We start from the raw sequence: 27,463 nt of genomic DNA on the forward strand, positions 1-27,463 counted from the left end.
AATTTTTATTCAAACAAAACATTAAAATCTTTTCTTATTTATTTTCTCTCTTTATCCTCACATCTTACCATTTTCTTTAAATATTTCTCTCTTCATTTCTCCATCTATGAGTAATTTTATTATTAATAATAATATTTAATTGATTAATTATAAAAATTGTTCTAAAAAGTAACGAGTTATTAGGACTTCGCCACAGCGCTGACAATTTAGGATTCGGCCAACAAATATTTCACCACAACATTGACAATTTAGGATTCGATCAATGAATGTTTCAACCAATGACGATGATAGTGTAAGGTTTAACTGAGAAAGACTTGGATTTGGGAGTTACGTTTAGGAGCTGATAAAGTTTAACAGAGTGAGTATTATGAAAACTAAAATTAAAACAAGTCGGTTAAGGAAGATTTTACCTTGATCCGGCATTGTCCGCTAATGACGACAATGATTTAGGGTTCGACTAATGAAGATTTTGGCCACAACGTCTATGATTTAGGAATCGGCCAACAAAAACTTCCACCAACGACGATGACTGTTTAAAGTTCAGTTAGGGAGCACTTAGAGGTTAGAAGAAGGTAAAAATTCGAAATAACTTAGGTTAATCAAAGAGAGAAAAGTTAGAAAAAAATAGAGAGTTGTGGAGGGATGAGAGAGAAAGTAAAAATAAGTTTTGTTTGAATGGAAAAATAATTAAAAGTAATGTTAATTTAAAAAATAAAATAGGTGGATATTAAATGTGGTCAAATTTTTGAAGCCATTTAATATTTCTGTTATTTTAAACATATTTGACATTTTTTTACAAGTTCATACATATAAATAGAATTTTGATACTTAATAAGTAAATTTGACACATTGTTACAACTTGGTGTGTAAAATTAACATTTTTCCCTATTTTTAATTCAACACCAAATTTGATGAACGCGAAAAGTTTTTAACAATATATTTTTATCCGTTTGCATCGGGGATCCTAGTTGAAATTAGATTTCAAACAAGTCTTTGAACTCTCTTTTTATTACTTTTTACTTTCATTTTATTAAAGTATGCCTTATGAGTCATGTCTAATTCAATGTTAGGTCCAAATGATCTAATGGCAATTCTTCTTCTTCATCATTTTCCTCAGATCTGAATCTACCAGAGATTCTTCTATTTCTCTCTCTAGTTGCAGTTTTGACCGGAGGAGAGAACAGCCGCCGCAAAAGCGGTCTGGTGTGTACGTACAGATACTAATTACAAAGAAGTAAGGCAATTCAGAATGGATCTCCATGAAAATAGGGAAGCTAGCAATAAATACACAAGAATGGATGCAATAATAGTAGAAGAAGAAGAAGATAATCCCCTTTCTTTGCACAATAGATCAATCGACATCAAGAAATACGTAATGGCCTGTGCCGTTTTCGCTTCTCTCAACTCTGTTCTCCTTGGATATGGTTAATTTCTTTCTCTCTTTCACGTTTTCTTCTTTTCATGGATCATATAAAAACAAACAAAAAAACTTTGAATTCACAGATGTGGGTGTTATGAGTGGAGCAATTCTATTCATTCGCGACGATTTAAAGATAACAGAGGTACAAGAAGAAGTTCTCGTCGGAATCCTCAGTGTAGTTTCCCTTATTGGGAGTTTAGCAGGTGGAAAAACATCTGATTCAATTGGCAGAAAATGGACCATGGCTTTTGCCGCCATTGTTTTCCAAGCAGGCGCCTCTGTTATGGCTCTCGCCCCTTCTTTCTCTATTCTACTTTCCGGCAGAATTCTCGCCGGAATCGGTATCGGATTTGGTATCATGATCGCCCCCGTTTACATCGCCGAGATTTCCCCTTCTGTCGCCAGAGGATCACTCACATCATTCCCGGAAATTTTCATAAACCTCGGCATCCTTCTCGGATACGTCTCCAATTACACTTTTTCAGGACTCTCGGTCCATTTAAGCTGGAGAATCATGCTCGGAGTCGGAATCGTTCCGTCAATTTTCATCGGTTTTGCGCTTTTTGTGATTCCTGAATCTCCTAGATGGTTGGTGATGCAAAACCGTGTTGACGAAGCTAGAATCGTGTTGTTGAAAACGATTGAGACGGAAAAAGAAGTAGACGAAAGGCTAGACGAGATACGTTTGGCTGCTGAAAAGCACGAAGCGAAACCAGTTTGGAATGAGTTGATAAATCCTTCAACCGGCGTTCGGAAAATGTTAATCGCCGGCTGTGGAATACAGTTGTTTCAACAGATAACCGGGATCGATGCAACGGTCTATTACAGTCCCACGATCTTCAAGAACGCCGGTATCGAGAGCGAATCGGAGCTTCTCGCAGTGACGGTTGCTGTCGGGTTTACGAAAACAGTCTTCATTTTGGTGGCAATAATCTTAATCGATAGAGTTGGAAGGAAGCCTTTGCTCTACGTGAGTACGATCGGCATGACCAGTTGTTTGTTTGCCCTAGGTTTAACCCTATCCTTCCTAGAAAACAGCACTGCAGGCGTTGTTTTGGCGATTATATTCGTTTGCGGGAATGTCGCGTTTTTCTCAGTTGGGATCGGGCCTATATGTTGGGTCTTGTCGTCTGAAGTATTTCCTCTGAGGCTAAGGGCTCAGGCGTCGGCTCTTGGGGCCATTGGGGGTAGGGTCGGGAGTGGGATAGTCGCGATGTCGTTCCTTTCAATATCGAATACAATTACAGTTGGGGGAACGTTTCTTCTATTTGGGGTGATTTCTTGTGTTGCTGTTGCCTTTGTGTATAAGTGCGTTCCCGAGACCAAAGGGAAGTCCTTGGAGGAAATTGAGATGATGTTTTGTAATGAAGTGGAACCCGAGTTAGAGCTCGAAGATTTAGAACAGCTAGTACGAAAGTAACAATATCGACACGCTGAAAGCCTAACAAAAATAAACTGTTGTGTAATTTGGTCCGGCGGGGATTAAGAAAATCCCAAATGTGTAATTCGAAAATGTAACAGTTGTACTATTTTAAAAAAGAAAAATAGGAAGCTAGGGCAGAACACGACTATACATTGGACATGTGGTTCTTTTTCCTATTGGCATAATAGGCTAAAAGCTAAGTATTATATCTAAAACACAACTGTGACGATAAAACCGAGTCGATTCTTTACACAGACAGACACTCACAGTCATCATTTTCGACACGATTCAATTACTTCAAGAACAGCAGCGTGAGTCTCCGCCGAGATTACGTTCAACATCATATGGAACTCCTGCGGAAAACATTAAAACATTTCCATGAAGGGAGTAAATCTATCATTTTCAAATAATCAAAACAATGTACTACATACATACCACAAATCTCTCTAAAACCGGGACAAGAACAGCCAAGTTGTTATCTGGAAGACATTTGACGATAGAATTCCGTATCTCCTTGCTGACGACACACACACAAAAACAGACAGAGAGTTAAGACATAACTAATTGATTTGATTTACGAGAAAGAGAAGTTAAAAAGCCAACCTTTGAGTAGAAAGAAAAGCAAGAAGAAGAGCAGCATAAGCTTCTACAATCATCATCTCAGCTTCTTTCTCTCCTTGCAAGAAAGCTTCTTCATCATCCTGCATAATTCAAGAAGAATGAAACAAAGCTACAAACAAACCAAAAAAAAAACCATTAATGGTTACTAATTACCCAATTGATAGCAGCAGCCTTTCCTTCTTCAGCTGCCTCACCCGCCCCCTGGTTTTCCAAGAAGACGGAGCATAGTAATGGAACTACATTCCCATGCGTTTTCTTCTTTCCCACTCTTTTCAATCTAGAGGGCAATGGAATTACAGCCGCAGCCAGTCTCATTCTGCATCAATTATTAGTAATATATAAAAGTCCTACCAATTATTTTTAATGAATCCGCGTTTGGAATTATACCTGTTGTGGCCATCTTTTTCTACTAGATTAACAAGCAGCCCCAGAATTGCCACAAGAAGATTCAACTCTTGTTCAGATAGGTGCTTGTCGATCTTCGAGCCATCCTCCACAGTCAACGATGTGTTCTCACTAGTGTCCGCAAATAAATGTGCAGAAGATGTAAACAATGGAAAATGTCCAGCAAGCAACAATGCTAGGATCTCCAGTCCACCGTTTGCAGCAATTTGACTACATCCTAGGGGGTTCTCGTTTGTCACATTCATCAATGCCTGCCATCAATAATCGAAACCCAAATAATCTTTTATACATCTTTCATCAATCAATATAGGCTGTCCAAATATTTGGAAGAACATATCATTTGAAGTACCTTGACAGCATCAAGGAGGCAATCGGCTAAAAGGTTTTGAGTTTCCTCATCAAAAGCAGATGAACTTGATACATCAGGATGACCATTTCCCTGGTTACCTAATTTCGGTTGGGCAGATGAACTTGACACATCAGGATGATCGTTTCCATGGTTATCTAGTTTCACTTGGTTATGTCCATTTCTGCTGCGCCTTTTTGTGCCGTTTTGATTTTTTTTAACTACCTGCCCTCGGGATTCTCCTTCCCATTTGGATGGTTTAAATTCAAGATCATCAAAAGCAAAAGGATCCTGGGAGCCTTCTACAAGTTCGGACTTTTCATATTCAGAAGAATTAGAAGTTGATTTAGTCTTCCCTGAGCACCGAGCTGGTAACCATCGAGTACTTTCAGGTATTCCAAATTTCTTCCTTGATATTGCTGTGCAGTCTGTAAATATAATAAAATGAAACAAAACCATGTCTATAACAAATGAATCAAGGAACCAATCGTACCTATAATTTGTTTATTACCTCGGTTATCTGTTGTAGAAGGAACATCGTCAGTTTGAATCCAAGCAAAAGGAGCATTCAGGCTCTCAGAATCCATGGAATTCTTCAACAAAGAGAGACCTTAATAATAATGGTCAGTGGACAAACTAAATTAACAATGGTTGATAGCTGATCTTTTAAAAAAATCTCTGCGACTCACCTGAGAGAATCCCGATAGCACTTATAATGAGCTTTATGAAAGATTCAGGAGACTTTGGATGGGTAAAGCTCCCTCTCAATCCAAGCAGATGATCCTATCACCATAACAACAATAAGAAATCAATGTAGAGGTTTGCTTGTTTGAAAAAATCAGATTAAAAGTTGATTATTTGGGTTAATTTTAGTTGATGAAGTGATTGATGTTCTTACCTGATTGTTCTTACTAAAGATAGTAGCATTTTCAACAACTTTAAGACATTGCAATAGAAGAAGAAGACTTTCAGGATCAGCATTTTCTTTTAATTCTTGATTCTTGGAAGAAGCTTGCTTTAACCACCTCTGCAAATGCATTAAATAAACAATGGAAAACTGTTCCTCCAAAATCAGGATGTTTTTGATGATGAAATAAATAAAAACCTCCAAAATGGAATGACAATCTCGAGTGATCTCAAATACTGCGTCAAGTCCACCAAACTCGCGTAACTTTTCCTTGAAGTTGCCTCCAGACTTCCTCCCAGAGATGGTGGCATCTGAAAAGAAACAATATTTTAATGAAAGAGAAACAAAGCTTCTCGAAATGTTCTTCAAATGTCCAGATAAAAATTGGAACCTTCTGTAGAAATTGTCGATAAGCATGCTTTCTCCATTGTCAACAAAGCTATCCATTTTGCTCTCTGTTCGAGTTTTCTAATCGCGTGCACATTTCCATTGCTTGAATTTATTGCATCAAGAATCTCCTCAACCTTTTGCACAATTGCACTGGAAGTAGAATCATCTCCTTTACTCCCAACTGCTAGAATTCTATTTCCTATACTCAATGATTGGCTTTTACCAGGACCGGAGGAATGTTGTTTCAACAATTTTATCAGAAAACGGATAGAACTTGGTGAGTCCAAAATTCGATCGTTCTTGTCCTGTTTTGTAGTTCAAATTTGAATGTTTATGAAATCCAGCTATACAAGAAATTACCTAAACTGATAAAAACATAAACGTTAAGAAGCTTACATCACTAGTCAAGACATGGAACAGAGCTGCTGCTGCCAGATTACAGTGAGGATCATCAAGGTTGATTCCTAAAATGGAATCAATCATTGTTTTCGCCATCCTAAAAGAACAGAAACTCATTAAAACCTTGAAATTGAGAAAACTTGAAGGATCTGTCTATAGGGTTTGATTTTTAACATACCCATGTGATCTTAGCGACCGTCGCTGCTGAATTGTGCTACAAATAGATAACAATGACAGTAAACTTGTCCTGCGAATTCGAAGAGACTGGCCTGACCTTAATCCATCTATAGCAAAATTAATCTCATCAACTGTACTAAGATTTGCACCATTGGGTTTCACATTTTTCGCCTGCTTCAATTTCTTGAAATTCCCATGACCACTCTCGAGATCGCCGCTAATGTTTCGGGACGAACTCGCTTCAAAACCTAGGGATTTTAATGGGTCGAAAGTGAACATGTCTTGAGAGCTCCCATGGGATAAAGAATCCTCGTCGGAGTCTGAGTAGCCACTATCTTTCATGACTTGGCTCCGGCGTCCGTACTTCCTCTACAATCATCACATGGAAAAACTCAAAACTTTCACTTGAGAAACGACGACGACTCGACGAGAGTCTTTTGGGTGCGATTGAATCGTTGGGGATAGAGACGGAAATTGGGTGAACAGTTCTGGTTTTGATTAAGAGAAGTAAGGAACGAAAATGGAGATCTTGAGCTGAGGATCAAGAACTAGAGAGAGAGAGGGAGATGTTTTGCTGCTAGCCGCCGTTAGCCGTCGTAGATTCAACAAGGAAAGAATCATGACGAGGCGACACATGTTTTTTATCTAACGGGCATTCACGTTTTTTCCGTCACCTACCTGTACCTTTACACTTGGGCATTGTAGATTTGTAGGGGTCGAATATTTAATTAAGAACCCTAACGTTACGTAACATATACAAATTGATTCTCAATCTTTCTGATTCAGAGAAAGCTGAAGATTCAGATTTTAAATAAACTATTATTATTTATGATAATAAAATTTTAAGATTTTATAAATAATTTTGATTTATATATATATATATATATTTATAGTTAAAAAAAATTATTATTTTATTTAAAATAATATAATTAATTTTTAAAATATAAATTTTTTTTTTATAACGTCATCTACTTATGATTATTTTTATATTTATATATATATATATATATATATATATTTAAATTAAAAACATAACTTACACCTTCTGATTAAAATTTGGATTTTAAAGTGTTAAAAGGTTTTAATGTAAACTCTTTTTTTCGATGATGAAAAGGATCTTAAAGAATTTTAAAAGAAAAGAAAAGGCCCAAACTTTTGGAAGGCAAAGCCCATTGTTTTTAAAATAGTCTTGGCATTGCAATTTGCATCCTTGCTTTTAAATAAGGGCCCAACAATATAGTGAAAGTCGAATATGGAAAATTTTATTTTCTCTTTATGAATGATAAAATTGTCCCTAAAAATAAAATTATATTTTCATGCAAATTCATTTCAGATACAAAAATGTTTTTTTTAATAAATGCAGAGCATGACCACTCTTTCTGGGCCGATTATAAAAAAGAGCTTATAACCAAACAACACATAGGGGTTAGGAACAATAAACTAAAATAACATACATATTTATTGTATAAAAATTGATATAAAAAGAAGGGTAATTGGAATGATTTGGATAATAAAAGGATTAAAATAGTTTAATATTTTAAAATATTATAAAGTTAAAGTAAGGGTTATTATGAAATACTTGTTTGATGCGAGGTTATTTAGATAAACACTGTTTAATCAATTTATTGCATTAGTTTATTCTTTCAATAATCGATTTATTAATTAAATTATCTTTAATTAAAAAAAATTATTTAAAAATTTTAATATATTATAATATTTAAGAGTTTAATTTAAATAATCTAATTTTACACAAACACAAAAAAATTTGAATTAAACTTTATTAAAATAAATCTCAGGCTGGTTGAAGTGTTCAAATAAACAATTATTCTTTAATTAAATATCATAGCAATTAGCAAATAGACTTAAAAAGTACGTACTTGTAACCCTTCTTTGGGTAATTGGTGACTGGTCCTTTTATTTATTTATATTTATGGTTTTAAATATACAAAAGAAGAAGTTGCCAAAAAGCACACTTCACCACAATAATAATATATATAGTATTATTTATTTAAACACCACCGTGCATCAACGTTGCGCCGCCGAATCAGACTTTTCTTATAATAAACTTGTTTTTAACGTGTTATATAACCTTTAAGGATTAAATATTAATGAATGTTACCACAATTAAACAATATATCAATCAATGTCTACATCAAAATTGACTCGATCAAAATTGACACTTAAAAATAATATAGTTGAATTTTTAACAAAAATATAAATATAAATGTTATATTAATGTTTAGGTGAACGGGACATTGAGAAAAATATATTTTTATTTTTGCTAAGTGTTTGGAAGGGTGGTTCAATGGTCATGCATATATTGTATTAACTTGAAGTTGTCACATCTTCATCATTTAAAAAAAAATTCTGCAATATCAAAGGGAATTTAGCAACAAAACATTTAAACTAGGTATAGAATTAAATAAAGCTTTTGGAAAATAAATACCTACAGCTGTGATCAACTAACTATGTCAAAACACAACACATGGGCCATCATCTTTTAATCACAAAATAAAATATGATGCTAATAATAATGAGTCATAATTTACAAGGACCGCTTTAAAAAATATGTTACTATCATTATAAATGTTACTTACTTAAATTTGACCCTTAAACTATAACTATTTTTTTTATGTCATAGTACAGTACTTGAAATATTAAATCAAATTATAAATAAAATAATAATAAATTACACTTTGGCTGATAAACTAGTAATTTTATGTACACGTGTTCTTAAAATGTCGAAAAACGTGATGGAAAAGGTGTGAGTCACTCTATTAATCACATGAATCCAAAACTTAGACACCTTTTTCAGACCAACTTTACAGCAATATATGGGCTCCTTTTACATATTTTAAAAACAAAAAAGAAAAAAAATAATGATAGTAGTTGATTTTGAAGAGATAATAATTATTTTTGATAAAAAAAATTTAAAATATATTAATATATATAAATAAAATAAAAATAATAATTTAAAATAAAGGGTATTTTAGCTAATGAAATGAGTGAGGGAATTGTTGTGAAGTGTTAATTGAAATTTTTTTATTTTGTTTGAGTTATTTTAAAAACGAGGCATTAGTTAATTAAATATTATGGTTTGAAAAAATAAGTTATTTAATGAAAAATGTAAAGAGAATTAATATATAATATATTTTTTAATATTTTAATTTATATAATCGATTGTAAAATAAATAAAAATATAAAGAATTATTTGATGATTAACTAAATCTATTTATATTAGAAAGTGTTTATTAAGTAATAGTAGGTGAGATATTGTTTATATTTCTTATTAACTTTAATCCATTATGATAGTTCCTGTAATAATCGTGCCTAAGATACCTGATCTTACATGTTCAAAAATTTTACTAAAAATACTTTATGTTGAAACGAGCATAATAACTTAGGTTGAAGACTTATAAAATAATAGTTTCCAAAATAATACATTCTTAGAATTCGATTCGATTATATGGGAGGGAATTAAATATAGAGTTCTTGTAAGTGTTAAATTGTATGGAGTTGAAATTTGGGCTTGTTTGGTAGAGTTATTTGAATAACTTTGAGGGAGAGAAAAATGACAATGGGTGATAATTTTAAGGATGTAAGAATGTTTCTTTTTTTTTTTGATAATTTTTTTTTTTTAAAAGGTATTGATATATATAAATAAAATAAATAATAATAATTTTAAATAAAAAGTATTTTAATATTTTAATTAATAAATTAAGTGATTTGATAAATAAAAAGGGGTGAAATGATGTTTAATTTTTTTTTATTTAATTAAATAACTTAAAAACCGAACAAGTCCTACCTACATACAAACTTGCGAAAAAAGATTGAAGTATTTAAGATTGTGTAAAGTATCCTATCCAAATTGTCTTGATTGGAACTTTTTTTTTTTCGTTAATGGGATGTTATTTATATGTATGCAAAACAAAATATCTTGAAGTTATATTTACAATATCAACAATATGTATACTTATATTTTATTGCATATAGATATTATGAACCAAGATAAATATTTAGCATATTAAATTATTTACATTGTAAATTATTTTAGTTAAACTACTTTTTTTTATAAATAAAATATTATTTTTATTGTCTATAAAATAAAATAAATGATGCCTAGATGAATTGTGTGAACTCAATAACTCATTTAAACCATAAGGAGCGAAAATAATAAATTCATTCACTACATAGTCTCATCCATATAATAAATACTGATTGATTTAGAAAAAATGAATGATAAAGAAAGAAATTTGAGAATAGAATAACGTATCATCACTTAAAAAAATAAAAGGTAAAAAATGAAAAATAGAAAATTTAAACCAATCAAATTTAGTCATTTCATCGAACAAATTTCCTCCTAGTCATTGCTTTTAAAATATTCAAATGTATTAACAATATTTATAATAAACTTATGATTAGTTATATTTGTGAATTCCTTATTTCTTATATCCCGTGAGAACTTGTTTGATTTTTATTTTTTGAGTTTTATCTAAAAAAAATACAATTGGATAGAAATATTAGGTTATTTGATTTTAATTGATTTAATTATTAAAATGTTCTTTATTTAAAATTTAATAAAAAATAAAATAATAATATTTAATTGATGAAATGAATTATTTTGGTGGTTAGAAATATTAATTTAAAAAAATTATATAGAAAACTAACATAACCTTTATAATCATGATTTTCACTACAACTTAAAACATTAAAAGACAATTTTTTTAATACACTTTTATAATCCCACTAAATTAATGATAATGATATGAAATTGGTAATAAAAAATATAAAATCAACTCATTAATGTTGATAGATCAAAGTTAAGTTAAATAAATATAAAGTAAAACTTCTCATAGTTTCATAAGCAAAAGTTGTATTGGAGAATAATTAATTTGGTTTAGAAATTCAATTTTATCTAAAATTTATAATTATGAATTTATTAAAAAAATATGCAAATTAAAATTAAAAGTTTATTTATTTTCGTATCTTATAAATCTATTTTTGTATTGAGATTTATTTATTTGGACCATTAAATATAATCTTTGATTTTATTTTGTATGAAGATTATTTTGAATATGGTTGGAATTATATGTTTTTATTTTGTTTTTCTTCATTGATATGATTATTTTTCCTTGACATTAGGTGCTCTACAGTGCAGACAAGTCCTATGTGATAATTTGGAATTATTCTCTGAATTAATGAAGAAAACCAAATTTATTCTTTGAATTGTTTTCTAAATTAGTATAATTCAATATATTCAGAATAAATTAGAAAAAGTAGATAGTGAGAGTGACCAAAACAAGCAAGTTCTTTTCCCTATAAACAAAATGTTAGGTATACAATAATTAATGTTCAATTTTTTTAATTTATATTTATAAATTGTAAATATTTTATTCTTCTCTTTATTTGAAATAAATTTTTGTTAAAAAATAAAATGAACATATATAATTTTTTATATTTTAAAAGTAGTAGTACAAACTTATTTAGTAATTCCAAGCTCAATTTAAAATATTTTTAATTAAATGATTACCAAAAAAAATGTTAATATATATATATATATATATATATATATATATATATATATGAAAATTCAGTATTATATCATTAATTTTTTTAATAAATTTATGGTACAAATCAGATTGATTCATTTTTATCAAATTAAAACTTAATTTTTTTTTAATCGAACAAAATCGAATAATAAAGCAATCAGCCAGATTAAATCAACTTAATGATCATTCATAAATGTAACGTCACATGTTAATATCTCGTCGCTTCAATTTAAAACGTATACATTTATATAAAACTAAATTAACTTAAAAAATTACTTTAATTTATCCCAAATAATATAAAGAAATAAATTACTCAAAATAATGACAATCTAAAGTTAAAAACTAACTATTTTTTTTGATATAAATATTAATAATAAAAGAAATACCAATTTTACCCCATTAAAAATATTATTAAAATTTTTGTAATACATTTAATGCTTAATAATTGATACTTTTTTTAAGATGTTTAAAAAAAAGATTTCAAACAAATATTATAATACTTTTAGATTATAAAGAAATAAAAGAAAAAGGAAAGGAACGGACAACATCAACACGCGTCATACCGGTCTATAAAACAAAAGTTTTGATCCAGCGTCTACTCCTTGTCAAAAGAAGAAGAACTCGAATTCCCTCAAAGGAAATATCTCTCATCAGCTATCTTTCTTTCTTGCGGCCATTTCTTCCTGTAAGAATCTTTCTGTATTTCATATTTCAGCTCTTAATTTGTATATCTTCATCTGAAATTCTTCTTCTCTGTTTCAGATTTCATTCATTCTTGTATGGCAGTTAGATTCCTGGCTCGCGAGGTATCAGATCTGTGTCTAGGGAAGCCGGCGCTAAGGCCGCTGCCAATATCCGCAACCGTCGCCGACGCATTGTCTGCACTAAGGAGCTCCGGTGATAACTGTGTCAGTGTATGGAAATGTAATCATTCATCTCCGAAGAAGAACGCCAGGTCTGATCATTGTCTATGCGTCGGCAAGGTTTGTATGGTAGATATCATCTGTTTTCTCAGCCGAGAAGAGAATCTTTCTTGTCCTTCAACTGCGATTCAGACACCTATTTCTGAACTTATCGGAGAAAGCTCTGGCGTCGTCAAGCATCTTGAGCCACATTCTAGGTTAGTATACAATGTCATTAATCATGTAATCCATACCGTTGATTGATTTTTTCTACCTGATTTGACTGTTTATCGTTCTTGACCGTAACTTGTCCATGGATTATTTCATAATTTATGAGTTATGACGGTATCCGCTTCTTTTTAGATCTTACACAGCTGGATTTATATTGTGTAGCAGGTCAATCTTCTACGCTTGATTGATAAATTGACTAATTACTTCAAAGAGACGGTTAAGTGTTTTTGCAGATCTTGTAATATGATTGATGTTTCTTGATGGATGATGATTGCAGATTGTTCAATTTTGACTAGAGAAATAGTATAAACTCATTGTTTGAGATGAATTAGGGAAGTTGAATGTTGATTTTGTTTTATAATTTCTCAGGCTATCGGATGCAATAGATTACATATTGGATGGAGCTCAGAACCTTGTTATTCCAATTGAGAACAAATCAAGCAGGTTGAGAAAGAAACAGTTGAGTAGTTTAAGCTCTACTCTGCACAATGGCCAAGAATACTGCTGGCTAACCCTAGAAGATGTAGTTCGTTTCCTACTAAATTCCATTGGTGTTTTCTCTCCAATCCCAGCATTAACTATCGAATCCCTAAACATAATCGATTCTGATGTCATGACTATCTACTACTACGAGCCTGCCTCCTCAGCTATGGAATTCATTTCGCGTGCTCTCAATGAGCAGAAATCAGTTGCAGTTCTGGATGGAGGAAAAAGAATTTTAGGTGATATATCTCCTAATACCCTAGCTTGTTGTGACGAAACTGTTGCAGCTGCAATTTCAACTCTCTCGGCTGGTGATTTGATGGCTTACATTGATTATGGCGGTCCTCCAGAGGATTTGATTCAGTTAGTGAAGACAAGATTGTTGGAGAAGAAATTCAAGGCAATGTCTGAGCTGATGGAGGAAATTTCTATTAATTCATTATCATCTTCGTCGAGTGGTTCTTCTGATGAAGAGTTTGGATTAGTTAGGAGTGGGGGTTCGGGTCGTTATGCTCAAACTCGAAGATCTTCTGAGGCTATTGTATGTCATCCTTGGAGTTCATTGGTGGCTGTGATGATTCAGGCACTTGCTCATCGAATGAGCTATGTTTGGGTTGTTAAAGAAGATCATTCTTTGTTGGGTATTGTGACGTTTTCTGGGATTTTGCAAATTTTTCAGAATATTGCTGCTGGAGGCTCTTGACAGAAACATTAAGGAGAAGATTTGTTGTAAGAAATGACATCAGTTTTCGCGGTTTGTGTGTGTTTAATTTCATTGTTTATTTAGTTATCCATGAACCATGGATAAAAGTGTTTTGAAAATGCAACTAAGGTTATTGAGAATTTTTCAGAGACTAATTTCTTAATGTTGTCATTTCTAGGATTGATTTTATTGTGGTTGGTATTGTGTTACATTGGTATATAAAAAATATATGATTGAATTAGATAAATATATATAAAATTTTAAATCCTTACTAAATTTTGAGTGTAACACAAATTTTTCAAAATTATTTTTTTTTTAATTTACTTTTAGTTTTTGATAAAACAAATTTTTTTGGGTCAAAATAGTTACATCTTTATCTTTAAGTTTTAATTTACTTTTCACTCTTTTATAAAAATAAAAATAAATTTATTTTTTGATAAAACAAAATTTGTTTTTGGTCAAAATAGTTTTATTATCTTTATTTTTTATTTTTTAATTTACTTTTTATTTTTTTATCAAATAAAAATAAATATACTTTTTAGTTTATGTTAAAACAAATTTTTTTTAGTCAAAATAGTTTTATCTTTATCTTTGATTTAATTTATTTTTTACTTTGTTATAAAATAAAAATTGATAAAACAATTTTTTTTTGTTCAAAATAATTTTATTATCTTTTATCTTTATCTTTGATTTCTTAATTTATTTTTTACTTTTTTATAAAATAAAAATAAATATACTTTCTAGTTTTTGATAAAACAATTTTTTTTTGGGTTAAAATAGTTTTATCTTTATCTTTATCTTTGATTTTTTAGTTTGTTTTTTACTTTTTTATAAAATAAAAATAGATTGTCAAAATACCTTTATCTTGGATTTATATTTAGTTTTTAAATTTTATTAGTTCTCTCTTGTTATTTTAAATTTATAGTGATTTTATAATTCTTCATAAAAAAATTATATTCACAATTTTTTTTTATCAATTCGATTTTATTTATTATTATTTTTTAAATTAATTTTAGACTTAATTATATATAATTAATAAATTTTGATTTTACCAACTTAAAATATCTAATAATTTTAAGTAAACTCTATTTTAACTTGTTTGATAACAACAATAATAAAATTTATTATATTTATTTATCAAATAAAAACTAACATTATTTAAATACAAGGTAAGTAGCCCTTCAAGAGGAAGAAGTCAAGAGCCATTTGTGATTTCAATTATAGGAGGAAGAACTCAAGAGCCAATTGTGATTTCAACTACATAATTAATCATATTTTAATTAGAGTTGTTTTTGCACAATTTTGTTAATGCATATTTTAAATACTTAATTTTTTTTACATAAATAATTTTGCAGAGAATAAATCTAACTGCAAGATTATTAAAAATGTTTAAAAAAATACTTGTTTATTTAAAAAAAAAATCTGAATGAATATGAACACTTTTTTCTCATACAGTCAAGGTTCCTAGAGGCTATAAATGTAGATTCTATTTTAAAACAATTATTAATTTTCAAATAATAATAATATATATACAGTCTACATAATAATTGAACGTATAACAAATTATTCAAAAAAAACTACCAAGCTCCTAAATGGTGGTTATATAACTGCATTTATATTATACCTCCCGCCACTTTCTCGTTTGAAATTTCGAAGAGGAGTGAGAAACAGAAGAAGAAATCGAGCGAAGGGGAGAAAATATCAGATCACGATCCATGTCGACGAAGAAAGCCAGCTCAAAGAAACGATCGTCTGAGACGGCATCAGAGGCTTTGAAAACTGACAAGCGGAAGAGAGGAATCTTCGTCGAAGATGACATCGATTTGGATGTCTCCAAGTTCGTGTTCTATACTCTCCTCCTCTCTATCTCCATTACAACTGTATTCATATCTCTCAGTTTTGGTTTAGTAGATGAAATCGTATCTTATTTTCTTCATTTGAATGAAATGCACATTGATTACAGTGATATCAAAGGAATTATGTCCGCACTGCAGCAAATCAGAGATAAAGCACAGAAGGATGGACAGAAGAAGAATGAAGAGACTATTTCAAGGTACTCATCCGGAAATTCTTTAGTTTATTTAATATTAATTTTGCTGGTGAACGTTCTACTTGTTTCCGTAGCTTGCTTTTGAAAAACAAATGTGATAGATCATGTGTCTGAATGCATGATGCTTGCTGATCGATTGTGAGATTTGATGATTAATCTCTTTTCTGTTGGTAAGGCTGCCTAGTTTGCTTTAAAATAAGTAGTTCTAGCTAGAAGCTTAGCTTTCTCATGTTAATTACGGCTCATATGTTGTTTGATTTGTGATGATACGGAAGCTGAGAATCCATTATTTCCACTAGCTAAGCTGTCTGAAACGTTTTGAATCGGATGTGCATTCCTTGAGGCATTTGAATATCTATGCTAATATTATGACCTAACAGAGATTAGATTTCTTGAGGATGACATACTTAGGGTTCAGGTTTAGCCACATCGCCATCTCTGATGTTAGCTTGATAATGGAATTCTTACTGTGTATACTCGTGAGCTTCTTTTGGATTTAACCTTCCTGTCTGTACATTCTTGTTGAACTTGGAATATTATTGATTCTTATTTAGTCAATATAAGTCCTCATTCACTCCCTCTGTGATGAAAAGACATTGTCACGTCTGCAATTTGTTGAAAATAATACAGGTGAAAGCATTTAAGTCAAAACTGGATAATCCAATAGCTATGCTAGTTAGGAATTTTATCTGCATTTAACCTTAAACAGTTCAAAGTGGCAATTCTAGATCTTCGGTAGTCTCACTGTTGTCTCTTCCACCATTTCGGTAGCTTGTCCTGAAACTAATAATGATCGTGGGTTGATGACAGTGTGGCTTCAGAGGTGAAAAGTAAACTCGATGAATTGAAAACCAAAATTGAAAAAGAAAGGTAAGAAGAAATGCTAAAGTGTAAGAGATTTATTTCTGTTCTGTTTTCCCCTTGAACTCTGGTATATGTTGTTTGATTCTCAGGCAAGGTTTTGTCAAGGCGCTATTGAAGAGCTCAAAAGAGGTCTTATAGATAAAAATTGGTTTCATTAATGAGAATCATATGCATTTACTAGTTTGAGTTAATATGAATTTATTGTGGTTGAATGTGCAGTGTGAAAACTTGTTGAAAAGTGAGAGCACCAAGTTCCAAAATGTTTATGAGAACTTTAACAGGGAAAGAGCCACTCATTTGCAGACTTTGAAAGGTAAAACACATCTTCTGTAGCCTGGAAACTGTTAATTTTCTTCCGACTGAACTCTTAGAAGTTAGAACGTCTTAAGTTGAAGTATATGTATTGTTTATGTCGATAAAATGGTAAAGAAAGACTGAGATCTCTTGTGTGTTTTAACTTTGTTGTAGAGACCATTTCAAAATGTGAACAGGAGAAGGAAAAACTTTTCCAGCGATATGAACAACAGAGTAAGCAAATATTAGACTTTGCTTTGTCCAAGTGAATAAAGAAAAAAAAAGGATTTCTTAATTTTCATGTTCTATTATTATTATTATTATTATTATTATCACTACAGAGAAGAAAGAAAAGATTCTCATATCTGAACATGAGAAGGCTTGTTTGGATAAAATTGCTCAATTGGAAGAGTCGATGAAGAAGAAGAAGGAGGTAGGGTATTTAAATAAGTCATTATTGTCCTTTCTTCTTCTTCCTCATCATCATCTTATAGCTGATAATGAATGTCATTTGATATCATCATCATCATCATCTCAGAATGGCAAAACTTTCAGCATTTTAAGGAAGACATTAGGGTCGTTTCTTGGTAACGCTTCAGACGAGGATTTTCCCACAGATGATTAACATGCTTCTCATAATAAACAGGCATGTCTAAATCCTTATGTTATGTTTTCAACCTTATTTGTTTTTCTCTTTTAAGGCCACTTTTGGTAGTTTCCTCTACAAGACTTATGACACAAAGAACCTTTAATTCTCTCCATATTTCGTTTCTTTTATCTTTGGGTTCTTCTAAATTTTAGGCTTGATTAACATTTAAAGACTTTCTTTCAAATTTAAATGGAAATAGTTTTTAGCGTTACATTCCCACTAACAAATGGTAGGTTAACCCCTTTGGGTTTATTTGATACAATATAAAACTATCATTTATATCATATTAAATGTACCCTTTTAAAAATATATATATTTAAAGTTTAAACCTATGATTTAAAACTCTATTTTAAAAGAGTAAACTATTAACTATTTTACAATCCTGATGTGAAGGGTGATATAATACTCTGAATAAATAAAAAATAGAAAAGGACTTCCGTTATTAGGAGGTGTTTGGGTGTATTTCTATTATAAATGCAACTCATTATTCTATTTATTCATTCATAACCTAAACAATCTCTCGATCCCAAACAAGTTCACGTTAAAATTTTAATAAAATTAAAGCAAAGTCCTTTTAAAATAGCAATTTCAATATTCAAATAGACTAATTGAATATTTGTTAAGCAAATCATAAATGAAAAAAATGGGAGTTTATTATGTCCACATTAAAAAAATGATTCCTTAACAAGAAATTAGAATTAGAAATGAAAAAAATTCAAAAAAAATTAATACACATAAATATACCTTAAAAACTACACTTATACACTAATCTATTAAAATTTTAAAATTTTTTAATACGTATAAATTAAATTAAATGGACATAATAATACAGCCCTTGCACCAAATGATGTAAGGTTAAGGTGGACAAGAGATTAGATTGTTATTTTGTCAAAAAAAAGCATATGCATATTTCATTCAATAACATATTCTAATCTAAGCATATAAAAATACAGGGATTATCAAACCAAACATTACAAATTACATTGAACAATCTAAACAATAATTGAACTATAAAATAAACAAAGACTTTATCATCCTTGGACCATCAATCGCTCAGTCACATTGCCAAAAAGGTGGTTAACTGAAACCATACTAAAAACGTTATCAAAGGGTTGGACTAAAAGACAAATGGCATTCCATGGACTAGGGAAACAATGAACATGGAGATTGAGATTAAACTACTTTTTTCTTGTCCAGGTTTTTTATGATTCATGATTTCGTCCACAACACATCAAATACTCTTCATCCTACAACCATTGAAGTGCTCTGAACCATCCGTCCATCCAAGTGTATGAGCATAAATTCAAACACTGCCTAATCCGAACTTATCAAGTATTTTAGTCTGTCATGTTGCAATCCCACTCCTGTCGACAAAAAACTGTTTGTTTATTGTTTAAACTATTTCTCATTAGGCCCCCCCTTTGTTCTTTTGATCTTTGGAGGATTTAATATCCTTTGTCAGCATTCTCGGAGCTATAGCCATGGCCATCAGTTCTTGGAACAGCAACTTGCAAGCATAAGGTATGTAAACCTAACAAAACTCACTCACTCGTTAATGATTCTGTCATAAAGTGAAACAATTGCAATCAATATAAATAGAAAAAATAAAAAGATGCTTGCCTGAACTATGTCGGTTTTGTTCTTACACCCCCTACACTCGAAAGAGTTTTTCTTGAGATTCGCTATAGCGACCAAACCACACAGCTCACAGACATGAACTCTATACGCATCGCTTTGATCAAACAACCTTTCTTTAAGGAAATGAGCAGCACCGTGTGCAATCATACAATCTCTCTCCATCTCACCAAACCGAAGACCACCATCACGTGATCGTCCCTCAGCAGGCTGTCTAGTTAATATCTGTACCGGCCCTCTTCCACGAGAATGAATCTTATCATCAACCATATGCTTCAATCTCTGATAATACGTCGGACCAAGGAATATCATCGCAGGTAGCCTTCTTCCTGTATGACCATTGTACATCGTCTCGAATCCCCTCATTTGATATCCACACTTATGAAGAGCTTTGCTAATATTATCCACCTAACCCCAACAAAAAATATCATTTTAGCGAATATCGATTTTAGAAAACAAATAAAAAGACTTACAGTGACATCGGTAAAAGGAGTTGCATCTCCTTCCTTGCCGACATGAGCTGCCACTTTCCCCATAATACACTCGATAAGTTGACCAATGGTCATTCGAGAAGGAATAGCATGAGGATTGACTATGATATCAGGGTTGACTCCTTCAACTGTCCACGGCATGTCTTCTTGAGTGTAGGTCATACCAACGGTTCCTTTCTGACCATGCCTACTGCTGAACTTATCTCCGATCTGCGGTATCCTAACCGACCTCACTCTGACTTTGACGAATCTCAACCCATCAGCATTCGTCGTTAACAAAACCTGCATAAAAATAATAATTATCGTAAATATAAATTCCGAGAAGGAAGATTGATGTGGATTGGAGAAAATGTTTTTGTTTATTTACTTGATCCACCATTCCGGTTTCACTGTGACGCAAACTTGTGCTATGATCACGCTTTGAATATCGAGCTGCCGGTCCTTGAGCATCATCCTGAGCTATTGGACTAGTTTTCCCAATTATGACATCCTCCCCAGAACATCGTGTTCCCTATATACATAAAGAAAACTTAAGAGCTTGTTTGGGGTAGCTTATTTGGCAATAATCTGGATTATTTGAAAAAATACTTTTTGATGTAAGCAGGTGGGTTAATTTGGGTAAAATGACCAAAATGTCCTAATTATTCAATATTTTGTAAAACTAAAATAAAAATGTATGCATGGGAAATTGCAAAACGAATAAAATACTCACAGGAGGAGCAAGTCCATCGTCGTCCAATTTATCATAAGAACCGTGACGCATACCCTGCAACAAGTCCAAGTCAGTTACCATCTCCCAAAAAAATATAGCTGCAAATCTTAATTGCTTGTTGGCATTGTACCATGGTATTAGTTCTATCTGGACGGCCAAATTCTTCTTTAACTAGTGTCCCCATTTTCTTCTCCTCGTCCCTAATCCAGAATTTTCAAATAAAAAAGGTATGAGAAACATTCATGCACAGGTGAATCGAATTTTTTTCTTACCTATAGGAACGGAAGAAAAGTGATCTGAAAAATCCACGATCAATTGATGACTGATTCATAATGACGGAATCTTCTTGGTTATATCCCGAATAGCAAGCAATGGCAACAATAGCATTCTAGAGTATAACAGCAGAAAAGATTATGGCAAGACACTAATAGTAGAGAAATTAGCTAAAAGTTAAAAGTGATCATTTGCTCACAATGCCAGCAGGAAGTTGCCTGAAATGCAAATGCTCCATGGCACGAGTTGTAACAAGAGGCTTTTGAGGATAGTAAAGCACATATGCTAATGTATCCTGAAAAAAGAAAAGAAGAAAGAGTTATCATAAGAACAAGAGGATAACTGGTCAAACGATGAAAAACCTAAATTCCATACCATTCGGAACTGGTAATTGGTAACGTAAATTCCCATCGCTTGCTTGCCCATAGCAGACTGATACGTATTACGTGGGGACTGGAAATTATAATAGAAATGAGTCAGAAGAGAGGAAATGATTTATTTCTCATCTTGTGGTTTTTTATAACACAAATTATTTTAACTTCATCTTATAATTGTTAGTTAAAATCACTATCTGGCACTATAAGGAAAAAATAAACCCCTTGAAATTAACCAAATTACGTCACTATAAGGATAAAATCAACTTTAACGGACTTTCCGCTCATTTGTTCAACATTTCATTCAGCATTCAACACATAATTAAGTCTATCATTAAAGCTTACTTGGTTATGGTCAGGAAACGGAATGATTGAAGCGCAGACACCGAGTATTAATGACGGATGAATTTCGCAGTGTGTATAGCAACTGGAATACGGGTCATTGGTATTGAGTCTTGCAGACACAAGATCCTAACACAAACAGGAAGTTTTATCGTGAATAAAACAATCAATCATTAGCAAGCGCGAAAACGTTACTAAATTCTCACATTTATAGTCATGGAAATCATAGTAGTCTCTTCTTCTTCAGTGTCAATATATTCGATGAAACCTTTCGACACAAGGTCATGCCAGCCACCTTCTTCGGGAGTTTCCTGTTGATATTTGTAGAAAATACATTCTTCAAATCATGAAATAGTACAAAATTAAAAAAATTAAAAAATTATAGAAAGATTAATCTATTTACCCGCTGCTGCAATAAATTAATATCTTTCTTCTTGATAAGCAGCCTCTGCCTCTCTACGATGAATAAGGGACGACTACAACGGCCGTAATCTGTATATATCCTCAACTCTTTCAAACGGACATCTCTAACAACCCCCACTTCGGTGTTAACATCAACCTAATCAAAATTTCAGAGCAGAAATTGGTATTTGAAGGATGAACAAATAAATTCAGACAATTTCAGAAAATTTATGATTACAACTGACCCGTCTCCTCAATCGTCTTAATGTCATAACCAACATATCGGGATTACGATGAATACCGACCCAACAACCATTGACAAAGATTTTTGTTGCTTGGGGGATCACAGCAGGAGATATTTCCTAAAATTAAGAATATAATAGATGTTCAGAAAGAAGGGAACGGACAAAATGTGATGCATTCAAAAACTACAGAAAAGCCCACCTCAAAATTTTCAGAGCCCCATTCTTCCAAAAATTCAAGAATGGGATATGCTGCTGAACCAACAGTGACATATACCATTAAAGCAAGATTCTTCACCAGCCCACAAGCCTAATGAAACATGCAAAAGAAAAAGAAACAAACAATAAGTAAACCATATTAGCTCAAGCAGTACACTTCCCACATCATCTCACCTGTCCTTCAGGTGTTTCTGCAGGACACATCATTCCCCACTGTGAATTATGCAATTGCCTAGGCTTTGCTAATTTCCCTGGTAAATAGAGACAACAACAAGAATCAATATGCAAGAAGTTTCTCTTGAATGGAAACCATAACTAGGGTTTTATATGAGCTATTTTTTCTTGAATAGTCTGCTTTATGTTAAATCTTCTTACATCCAATGTGCCTACTTTAAAAAACCAATGAAGAATCACCAAAGGGAAATTGAAAGATATTTTTTGGTATAAGATTGTTTTTTGTTTCATGAATCCAGATAATTGTGAGAACATTTATCAATAGAAATGAAATAATTAAATTTTAAGTATATGGAAACTATGAAGATGTCCATATATGGAGTAGCAAAAACTTATCAGAATTTTTAAGACAATAAAGACACTTTACCTTCACGACCAATAGGAGAGTTCAATCTCCGCAAGTGTGATAAAGTAGAGGCATATGTTAGCCGATTAAGCACCTAAAATAAAAGTTAAAATGAAAATCACCTAATCAATTCACTCAATGCAAGGAATAAAAAATATCTAAAAATAAAGGCTAGTCATCTAAAAGATTAGGATGTAAAGGAATAGGTTAAAATAAACAACAATACCTGTGACACCCCGGCTCTAGTACCAGCTGCATTCGCCTGACCCCAATTTCCAGTGGCAAGAGAGTATTTAAGGCCACTGGTTATTGTTTTCGCTTTAATTGCGAATTGAAGATTGACATCTTTACCATTGTCAACACACTGATGGAATATCAAAAAATTTACCTACCTAAGTCTCAACGACATTTAATGGAAAATAGAAAATACATGAAAAGGATGATTAGAAGAACCTTTTGGACATATCCTCTGACATCCCTAGTAAGTTTCCTGAAAAGCTACATGACAAAAAAAAATATTGAGTATTGCCGTGTACTTAATCCAAAACTAGTACGATATGAACTATACAGAAAAATTCCCACCGAACGGAAAAGACCACCAAGCAGGGGACCAGCCAGATCTAGTCTTTTATTACCATAATGATCTCTATCATCCTCTGCCCTTCGGCCAAGTGCGCATAGGAGAAGCCGGTGGATGATGTACCTGGTATGAGAAGCACAATTTTCTTATCTAGATTAGCCTATAAAACTAATACTTTATAATATTCAAAGGCATTTGGAAACTAGTATGTTGTCACAATCATCATTTCATTGAAAAATCACCAAACTTCAATTTAAAAATGATATTTTTTTTTAGTTTGGTACAAGATTTCTTTTGGATTATGATCAAATTATTTTTTGAAAGTTAAAAGTGTAATTTTTTTGCTTCATTTTGTATATAGAATTTTTTTTTCAACCATGTTTAGATTATTGTAATTTGGGAAAATATACAAATGTAGATTTTTCAGATCATGATCATCATAAAAAAAACTTTGGTAATAAAACAGCCTGTACAGACCCGAAATAGTATGCCTTCTTAGTCTCGCAAAACTCTCCAACCCCGACGTGTGGAAGCATCTCCTTTTGAAGGATATCTTTGGCATATCTTCAAGGAAGAAAAAACATTGATATGATGCAGAGAAATATAACCCATAATAGCAAAAGATGTAAAGGAAACAATCTCACTTACTTAATCCTCTTTTCTCTCGTCACTCCCACTGTCGATCCTCTTTTGCCGATGTAATCTAACGCAACCTGATTAGAGGATTAAAACCCATAAAGTTCAACTGAGAATAACATGAAAATAGCCGATTAAAAAATATTTTCAATATTGTTTACAAACATCCCATAATTTGGGTATACCTGTTGATTTTGTATGACAAATGCTTCTTCAAGAGACGGCCTTAGCAGCTCCATCATTTGGGTATCAGTGAAGTCATAGCAGATATGTTCTAATATATCTTTATCAGCAACAAACCCTAACGCCCGAAAAATAATGATAATAGGAATATCTGCCCGGATATATGGTAAAGTAGCATGAATATACTGGCCAGAGGAACCCTACAATTAAAGATTTTTCTTGAACAGTGAGAAAATAAACTTTTACCCAGCCAGCAGCCACAAAAAGGAGACAGAAAAAATGAATTTTAGTGAATGTCTACTTAAAGGACATCACTAAATGGTATTTACCCCTTTGGCACTAGTTCTTGAAAGCATGCGCACAAACATGGTGCTGGGCGGCCTGTTTTGGGACTCTGCCATAGAACGGACTTCACCCACATAGGCATACTTATTTGGCTGCCTCTTCTTAAATACATACACATGATTGGTGCTCATCTTTTCTTGAGCAATTAGAACCTTTTCACTCCCATTAATGATGAAGTACCCACCTTGATCCAAAGGACATTCCCCGAGTTCCGTTAAATCCTTCTCTGAATTCTGATATAAGGTACAGTAACTTGATCGGAGCATTATAGGAACCTAGATAATTAAATAAAACAGAAGTAGATGAGTGAGCATTCTGGACCCAGTTAACAGTTAGAAGAAAGAATTTGTTCACTTTCATGTACCTTGCCAACAAAGACTTTGGTGAAATCTTGTGTTTCGGTTACTTCTTCGCCATCATGTCCTTTCTTTACAGCTCTTTTTTGAACATCAACATACAAGGGAGCTGAATAAGTTAAATTTCTCAATCTTGCTGCCTTTGGAAACAGAGTTGCAGTTTCTCCATCTGATTCGGTCATCATTGGCTTGCTTAGGTATATCTGACCAAAGCTAATCTTGTAGATTGTCTGCACATATTCACAGTTACAACATGCTAAATATCGATAAGATACTACACAAGTTCCAAAACAAATACATCGTAAATTCTAAGTTCCTTTCTTTATATATGGTAAAATAAGAAAGTGAAATGAGACAGCGACTCCAATTCCAGGTTAAGTTTCAGATTGCAGTAAATGTTTGGGAATTCATTAGCAACAACAATTGAGGTTAAACCTAGTCCGCAGCAAATACCAACCATTCCATTATTATTTGGTGCACGAAACCAATAATCCAACACATTCTACACCCCATTTAGAAGCTTCTCACATTTGAATGCACTAAGACGATGAAGAAGTCTTAGGGTTTAACTCTCACCACAAAACTCCAATTGCTAGGTTAACACACATCCTAAGAAAATAAAAAATGTAAATTCTATTGAAAATCCACTTCAGTACAACCTCACCACATCAAAGTGCAAATATATTGGATCTCTTCAAGCTATAATCAATACATGAACTAAGTTTGTTACTCTCTGAAACCACTGACATGAACTAGAGCCCGAAACTCAAATCATTCATTCTGTTTAGTTAGATACTGATCATTCATATCTTCTAAACTTGATGAGAAAAAGAGAATTCTTAAACCCATTAAAACCCTAGAAATTGAAGAAATGAAACTGTTTGAAGAGAGTTCAACCTCGGCAAAATCGGACTGGTGTCCAGGGTTGTGCTGAGACTCGGGACGAATCTCAATTTCCGACGACTCGTCTACAATTTCTTGCATAGTGTTCTGTATGAACTCGTCGAAGGAATCGAGTTGCTGTCTGACCAAACCCTTGTCTTCGAAGTAAGCACTAATAACAGCCCAAGCATCCTCCTGAGTGATCTCCTCTTCCTCGTCTCCATCTTCATAGGAGGGACCATATTCCTCCTCTAAGTCCATAGTTGAAACGGAGATGAATCGAGAAACCTAGAGAGTAAGAAAACTAAGTTACGGCAGAAAGTAAGTTCGTCGGAGGGTCGAACAAGGTCAAGGGCAACCAAATGACATATTGTTAGAGAGCGGCTTACCTATTTATATACACAATATATTTATTTATTTTCTTTATTTTATTTCATTTTATTTTTCTCCCTAACAATATTTTTTTTTATGACATTTTTATAAATAGTTATTTATTTGAGAAATATTGCTTAAAATGAAATAGGAGAATCTATACTATTATTTTTAGGTCTACTAACACAACAACCGATCTACGAAAAACATTTAACCCACACAACAACTGATTTACGAAAAACATTTAACCCGTGAGCGGGTGAGGCCAACTATGTGGCCGTTTAGGACTACCCCTCCGAGTTGTATAAAAAATATATTTTTTAAACTTACTTACCAAATTTGAACATTAAAGTTAATAAACATTTTAATAATATTTAACCAAATAGACTAAATTATTTTAATTAATTATAATACAAAATTATTATATGTTTTTAATATAATATAAAATATAGTAAGTTAAAAAATATATTATAACGTATAATTTTTTATGTAGGAAGATATCGTGATTCATGACCTTCAATGTTATTACTTTTTTATTTTTGTGAAAACGACTTACGTTATTTTATTAAAAAAACCCAAAGATAAAAAAAACTTATATGAGTTTAGTATAGAAGTAAAACAAACATTTTGCCTTAACAAAAGAATTGACAAAAATGAAAATTTCACACACGGAATAAAAGAAGATGAGTACAACAATAAAAAACCAACCAAGCAACCATGAGTTTTTATCTCACCTTGAAATCACAAAGATGGGTGATTTCATTATAATCGATGCTCCAATTTTGACATCAACTCCAATTTTGCTCGATCTTGGGTATTCACACTCCAATTTTGCTCATTCTTTGATATTCGCCTCCAAGTACGAATAAGGGAATTGCAATAAAAATTAATATTTCTCTAAACTTTATCAACATCACATCTTACCCTAGAAAACGCCCTTGGGTTTCGTTTCGCCCCAAATGGTAAACAATAGACGCAAAGCAACATTAAACACATTTGTATAGAATTGATTACCTTTCATTTTTA

At 32.1% G+C, this 27,463-nt stretch overlaps 5 protein-coding genes across 5 annotated transcripts; 3 read left to right on the forward strand and 2 right to left on the reverse strand.

Moving 5' to 3' along the window:
• Nucleotides 1-1,087: 1,087 nt before the first annotated feature.
• On the forward strand, nucleotides 1,088-3,006 carry LOC124931967 (probable polyol transporter 4). The gene is made up of 2 exons (XM_047472559.1): nucleotides 1,088-1,424; nucleotides 1,504-3,006. The coding sequence occupies exons 1-2, from the start codon at nucleotides 1,250-1,252 to the stop codon at nucleotides 2,838-2,840; spliced, it is 1,512 nt and encodes a 503-aa protein (XP_047328515.1). The 5' UTR covers nucleotides 1,088-1,249; the 3' UTR covers nucleotides 2,841-3,006.
• On the reverse strand, nucleotides 2,863-6,695 carry LOC124931966 (wings apart-like protein 2). The gene is made up of 13 exons (XM_047472558.1): nucleotides 6,090-6,695; nucleotides 5,909-6,008; nucleotides 5,514-5,817; nucleotides 5,321-5,433; nucleotides 5,114-5,242; nucleotides 4,905-4,998; nucleotides 4,727-4,825; nucleotides 4,219-4,643; nucleotides 3,852-4,120; nucleotides 3,618-3,780; nucleotides 3,447-3,544; nucleotides 3,279-3,360; nucleotides 2,863-3,196 (listed from the first exon to the last, which is right to left on the reverse strand). Exons 1-13 carry the CDS (start codon nucleotides 6,428-6,430, stop codon nucleotides 3,116-3,118), a joined length of 2,298 nt encoding a protein of 765 aa, XP_047328514.1. The 5' UTR covers nucleotides 6,431-6,695; the 3' UTR covers nucleotides 2,863-3,115.
• A 5,518-nt stretch (nucleotides 6,696-12,213) lies between these two features.
• Nucleotides 12,214-14,148, forward strand: LOC124931969 (CBS domain-containing protein CBSX5-like). The gene is made up of 3 exons (XM_047472560.1): nucleotides 12,214-12,322; nucleotides 12,400-12,757; nucleotides 13,140-14,148. The coding sequence occupies exons 2-3, from the start codon at nucleotides 12,417-12,419 to the stop codon at nucleotides 13,954-13,956; spliced, it is 1,158 nt and encodes a 385-aa protein (XP_047328516.1). The 5' UTR covers nucleotides 12,214-12,322; nucleotides 12,400-12,416; the 3' UTR covers nucleotides 13,957-14,148.
• A 1,512-nt stretch (nucleotides 14,149-15,660) lies between these two features.
• LOC124933032 lies at nucleotides 15,661-17,918 on the forward strand. Its single transcript, XM_047473754.1, has 8 exons — nucleotides 15,661-15,793; nucleotides 15,920-16,009; nucleotides 16,817-16,876; nucleotides 16,960-16,999; nucleotides 17,090-17,183; nucleotides 17,339-17,398; nucleotides 17,506-17,597; nucleotides 17,703-17,918. The coding sequence occupies exons 1-8, from the start codon at nucleotides 15,672-15,674 to the stop codon at nucleotides 17,787-17,789; spliced, it is 645 nt and encodes a 214-aa protein (XP_047329710.1). The 5' UTR covers nucleotides 15,661-15,671; the 3' UTR covers nucleotides 17,790-17,918.
• Nucleotides 17,919-18,705: 787 nt separating this feature from the next.
• On the reverse strand, nucleotides 18,706-26,413 carry LOC124932823 (DNA-directed RNA polymerase II subunit RPB2). The gene is made up of 25 exons (XM_047473502.1): nucleotides 26,081-26,413; nucleotides 25,192-25,413; nucleotides 24,812-25,102; nucleotides 24,485-24,682; nucleotides 24,312-24,376; nucleotides 24,141-24,227; nucleotides 23,666-23,786; nucleotides 23,537-23,581; nucleotides 23,310-23,447; nucleotides 23,105-23,177; nucleotides 22,678-22,754; nucleotides 22,487-22,594; nucleotides 22,288-22,404; nucleotides 22,044-22,199; nucleotides 21,847-21,951; nucleotides 21,644-21,769; nucleotides 21,300-21,377; nucleotides 21,124-21,219; nucleotides 20,924-21,039; nucleotides 20,782-20,851; nucleotides 20,652-20,705; nucleotides 20,307-20,450; nucleotides 19,922-20,221; nucleotides 19,434-19,856; nucleotides 18,706-19,344 (listed from the first exon to the last, which is right to left on the reverse strand). Exons 1-25 carry the CDS (start codon nucleotides 26,324-26,326, stop codon nucleotides 19,222-19,224), a joined length of 3,579 nt encoding a protein of 1,192 aa, XP_047329458.1. The 5' UTR covers nucleotides 26,327-26,413; the 3' UTR covers nucleotides 18,706-19,221.
• Nucleotides 26,414-27,463: the final 1,050 nt, after the last annotated feature.

This window comes from Impatiens glandulifera, chromosome 3, assembly GCF_907164915.1.
Source record: "Impatiens glandulifera chromosome 3, dImpGla2.1, whole genome shotgun sequence".
Lineage (NCBI taxonomy): Eukaryota > Viridiplantae > Streptophyta > Magnoliopsida > Ericales > Balsaminaceae > Impatiens > Impatiens glandulifera.

What these genes read in the sequence shown, in the direction of transcription:
- LOC124932823 (XM_047473502.1), bottom strand. Translation starts at nt 26,326, where the DNA reads ATGGACTTAGAGGAGGAATATGGTCCCTCCTATGAAGATGGAGACGAG. An exon ending in AAACCGGAATGGTGGATCAA is followed by an intron (nt 20,222 to 20,306) that starts GTAAATAAACAA and finishes ATTTTTATGCAG; the next exon opens with GTTTTGTTAACGACGAATGC. An exon ending in CTCCTTTTACCGATGTCACT is followed by an intron (nt 19,857 to 19,921) that starts GTAAGTCTTTTT and finishes TGTTGGGGTTAG; the next exon opens with GTGGATAATATTAGCAAAGC.
- LOC124931966 (XM_047472558.1), bottom strand. Translation starts at nt 6,430, where the DNA reads ATGAAAGATAGTGGCTACTCAGACTCCGACGAGGATTCTTTATCCCAT. An exon ending in TCCATGTCTTGACTAGTGAT is followed by an intron (nt 5,818 to 5,908) that starts GTAAGCTTCTTA and finishes ACTACAAAACAG; the next exon opens with GACAAGAACGATCGAATTTT. An exon ending in TTCTACAACAGATAACCGAG is followed by an intron (nt 4,644 to 4,726) that starts GTAATAAACAAA and finishes TTATATTTACAG; the next exon opens with ACTGCACAGCAATATCAAGG.
- LOC124931969 (XM_047472560.1), top strand. Translation starts at nt 12,417, where the DNA reads ATGGCAGTTAGATTCCTGGCTCGCGAGGTATCAGATCTGTGTCTAGGG. An exon ending in CATCTTGAGCCACATTCTAG is followed by an intron (nt 12,758 to 13,139) that starts GTTAGTATACAA and finishes ATAATTTCTCAG; the next exon opens with GCTATCGGATGCAATAGATT.
- LOC124933032 (XM_047473754.1), top strand. Translation starts at nt 15,672, where the DNA reads ATGTCGACGAAGAAAGCCAGCTCAAAGAAACGATCGTCTGAGACGGCA. An exon ending in ACCAAAATTGAAAAAGAAAG is followed by an intron (nt 16,877 to 16,959) that starts GTAAGAAGAAAT and finishes TTTGATTCTCAG; the next exon opens with GCAAGGTTTTGTCAAGGCGC. An exon ending in CGATGAAGAAGAAGAAGGAG is followed by an intron (nt 17,598 to 17,702) that starts GTAGGGTATTTA and finishes TCATCATCTCAG; the next exon opens with AATGGCAAAACTTTCAGCAT.
- LOC124931967 (XM_047472559.1), top strand. Translation starts at nt 1,250, where the DNA reads ATGGATCTCCATGAAAATAGGGAAGCTAGCAATAAATACACAAGAATG. An exon ending in CTCTGTTCTCCTTGGATATG is followed by an intron (nt 1,425 to 1,503) that starts GTTAATTTCTTT and finishes TTGAATTCACAG; the next exon opens with ATGTGGGTGTTATGAGTGGA.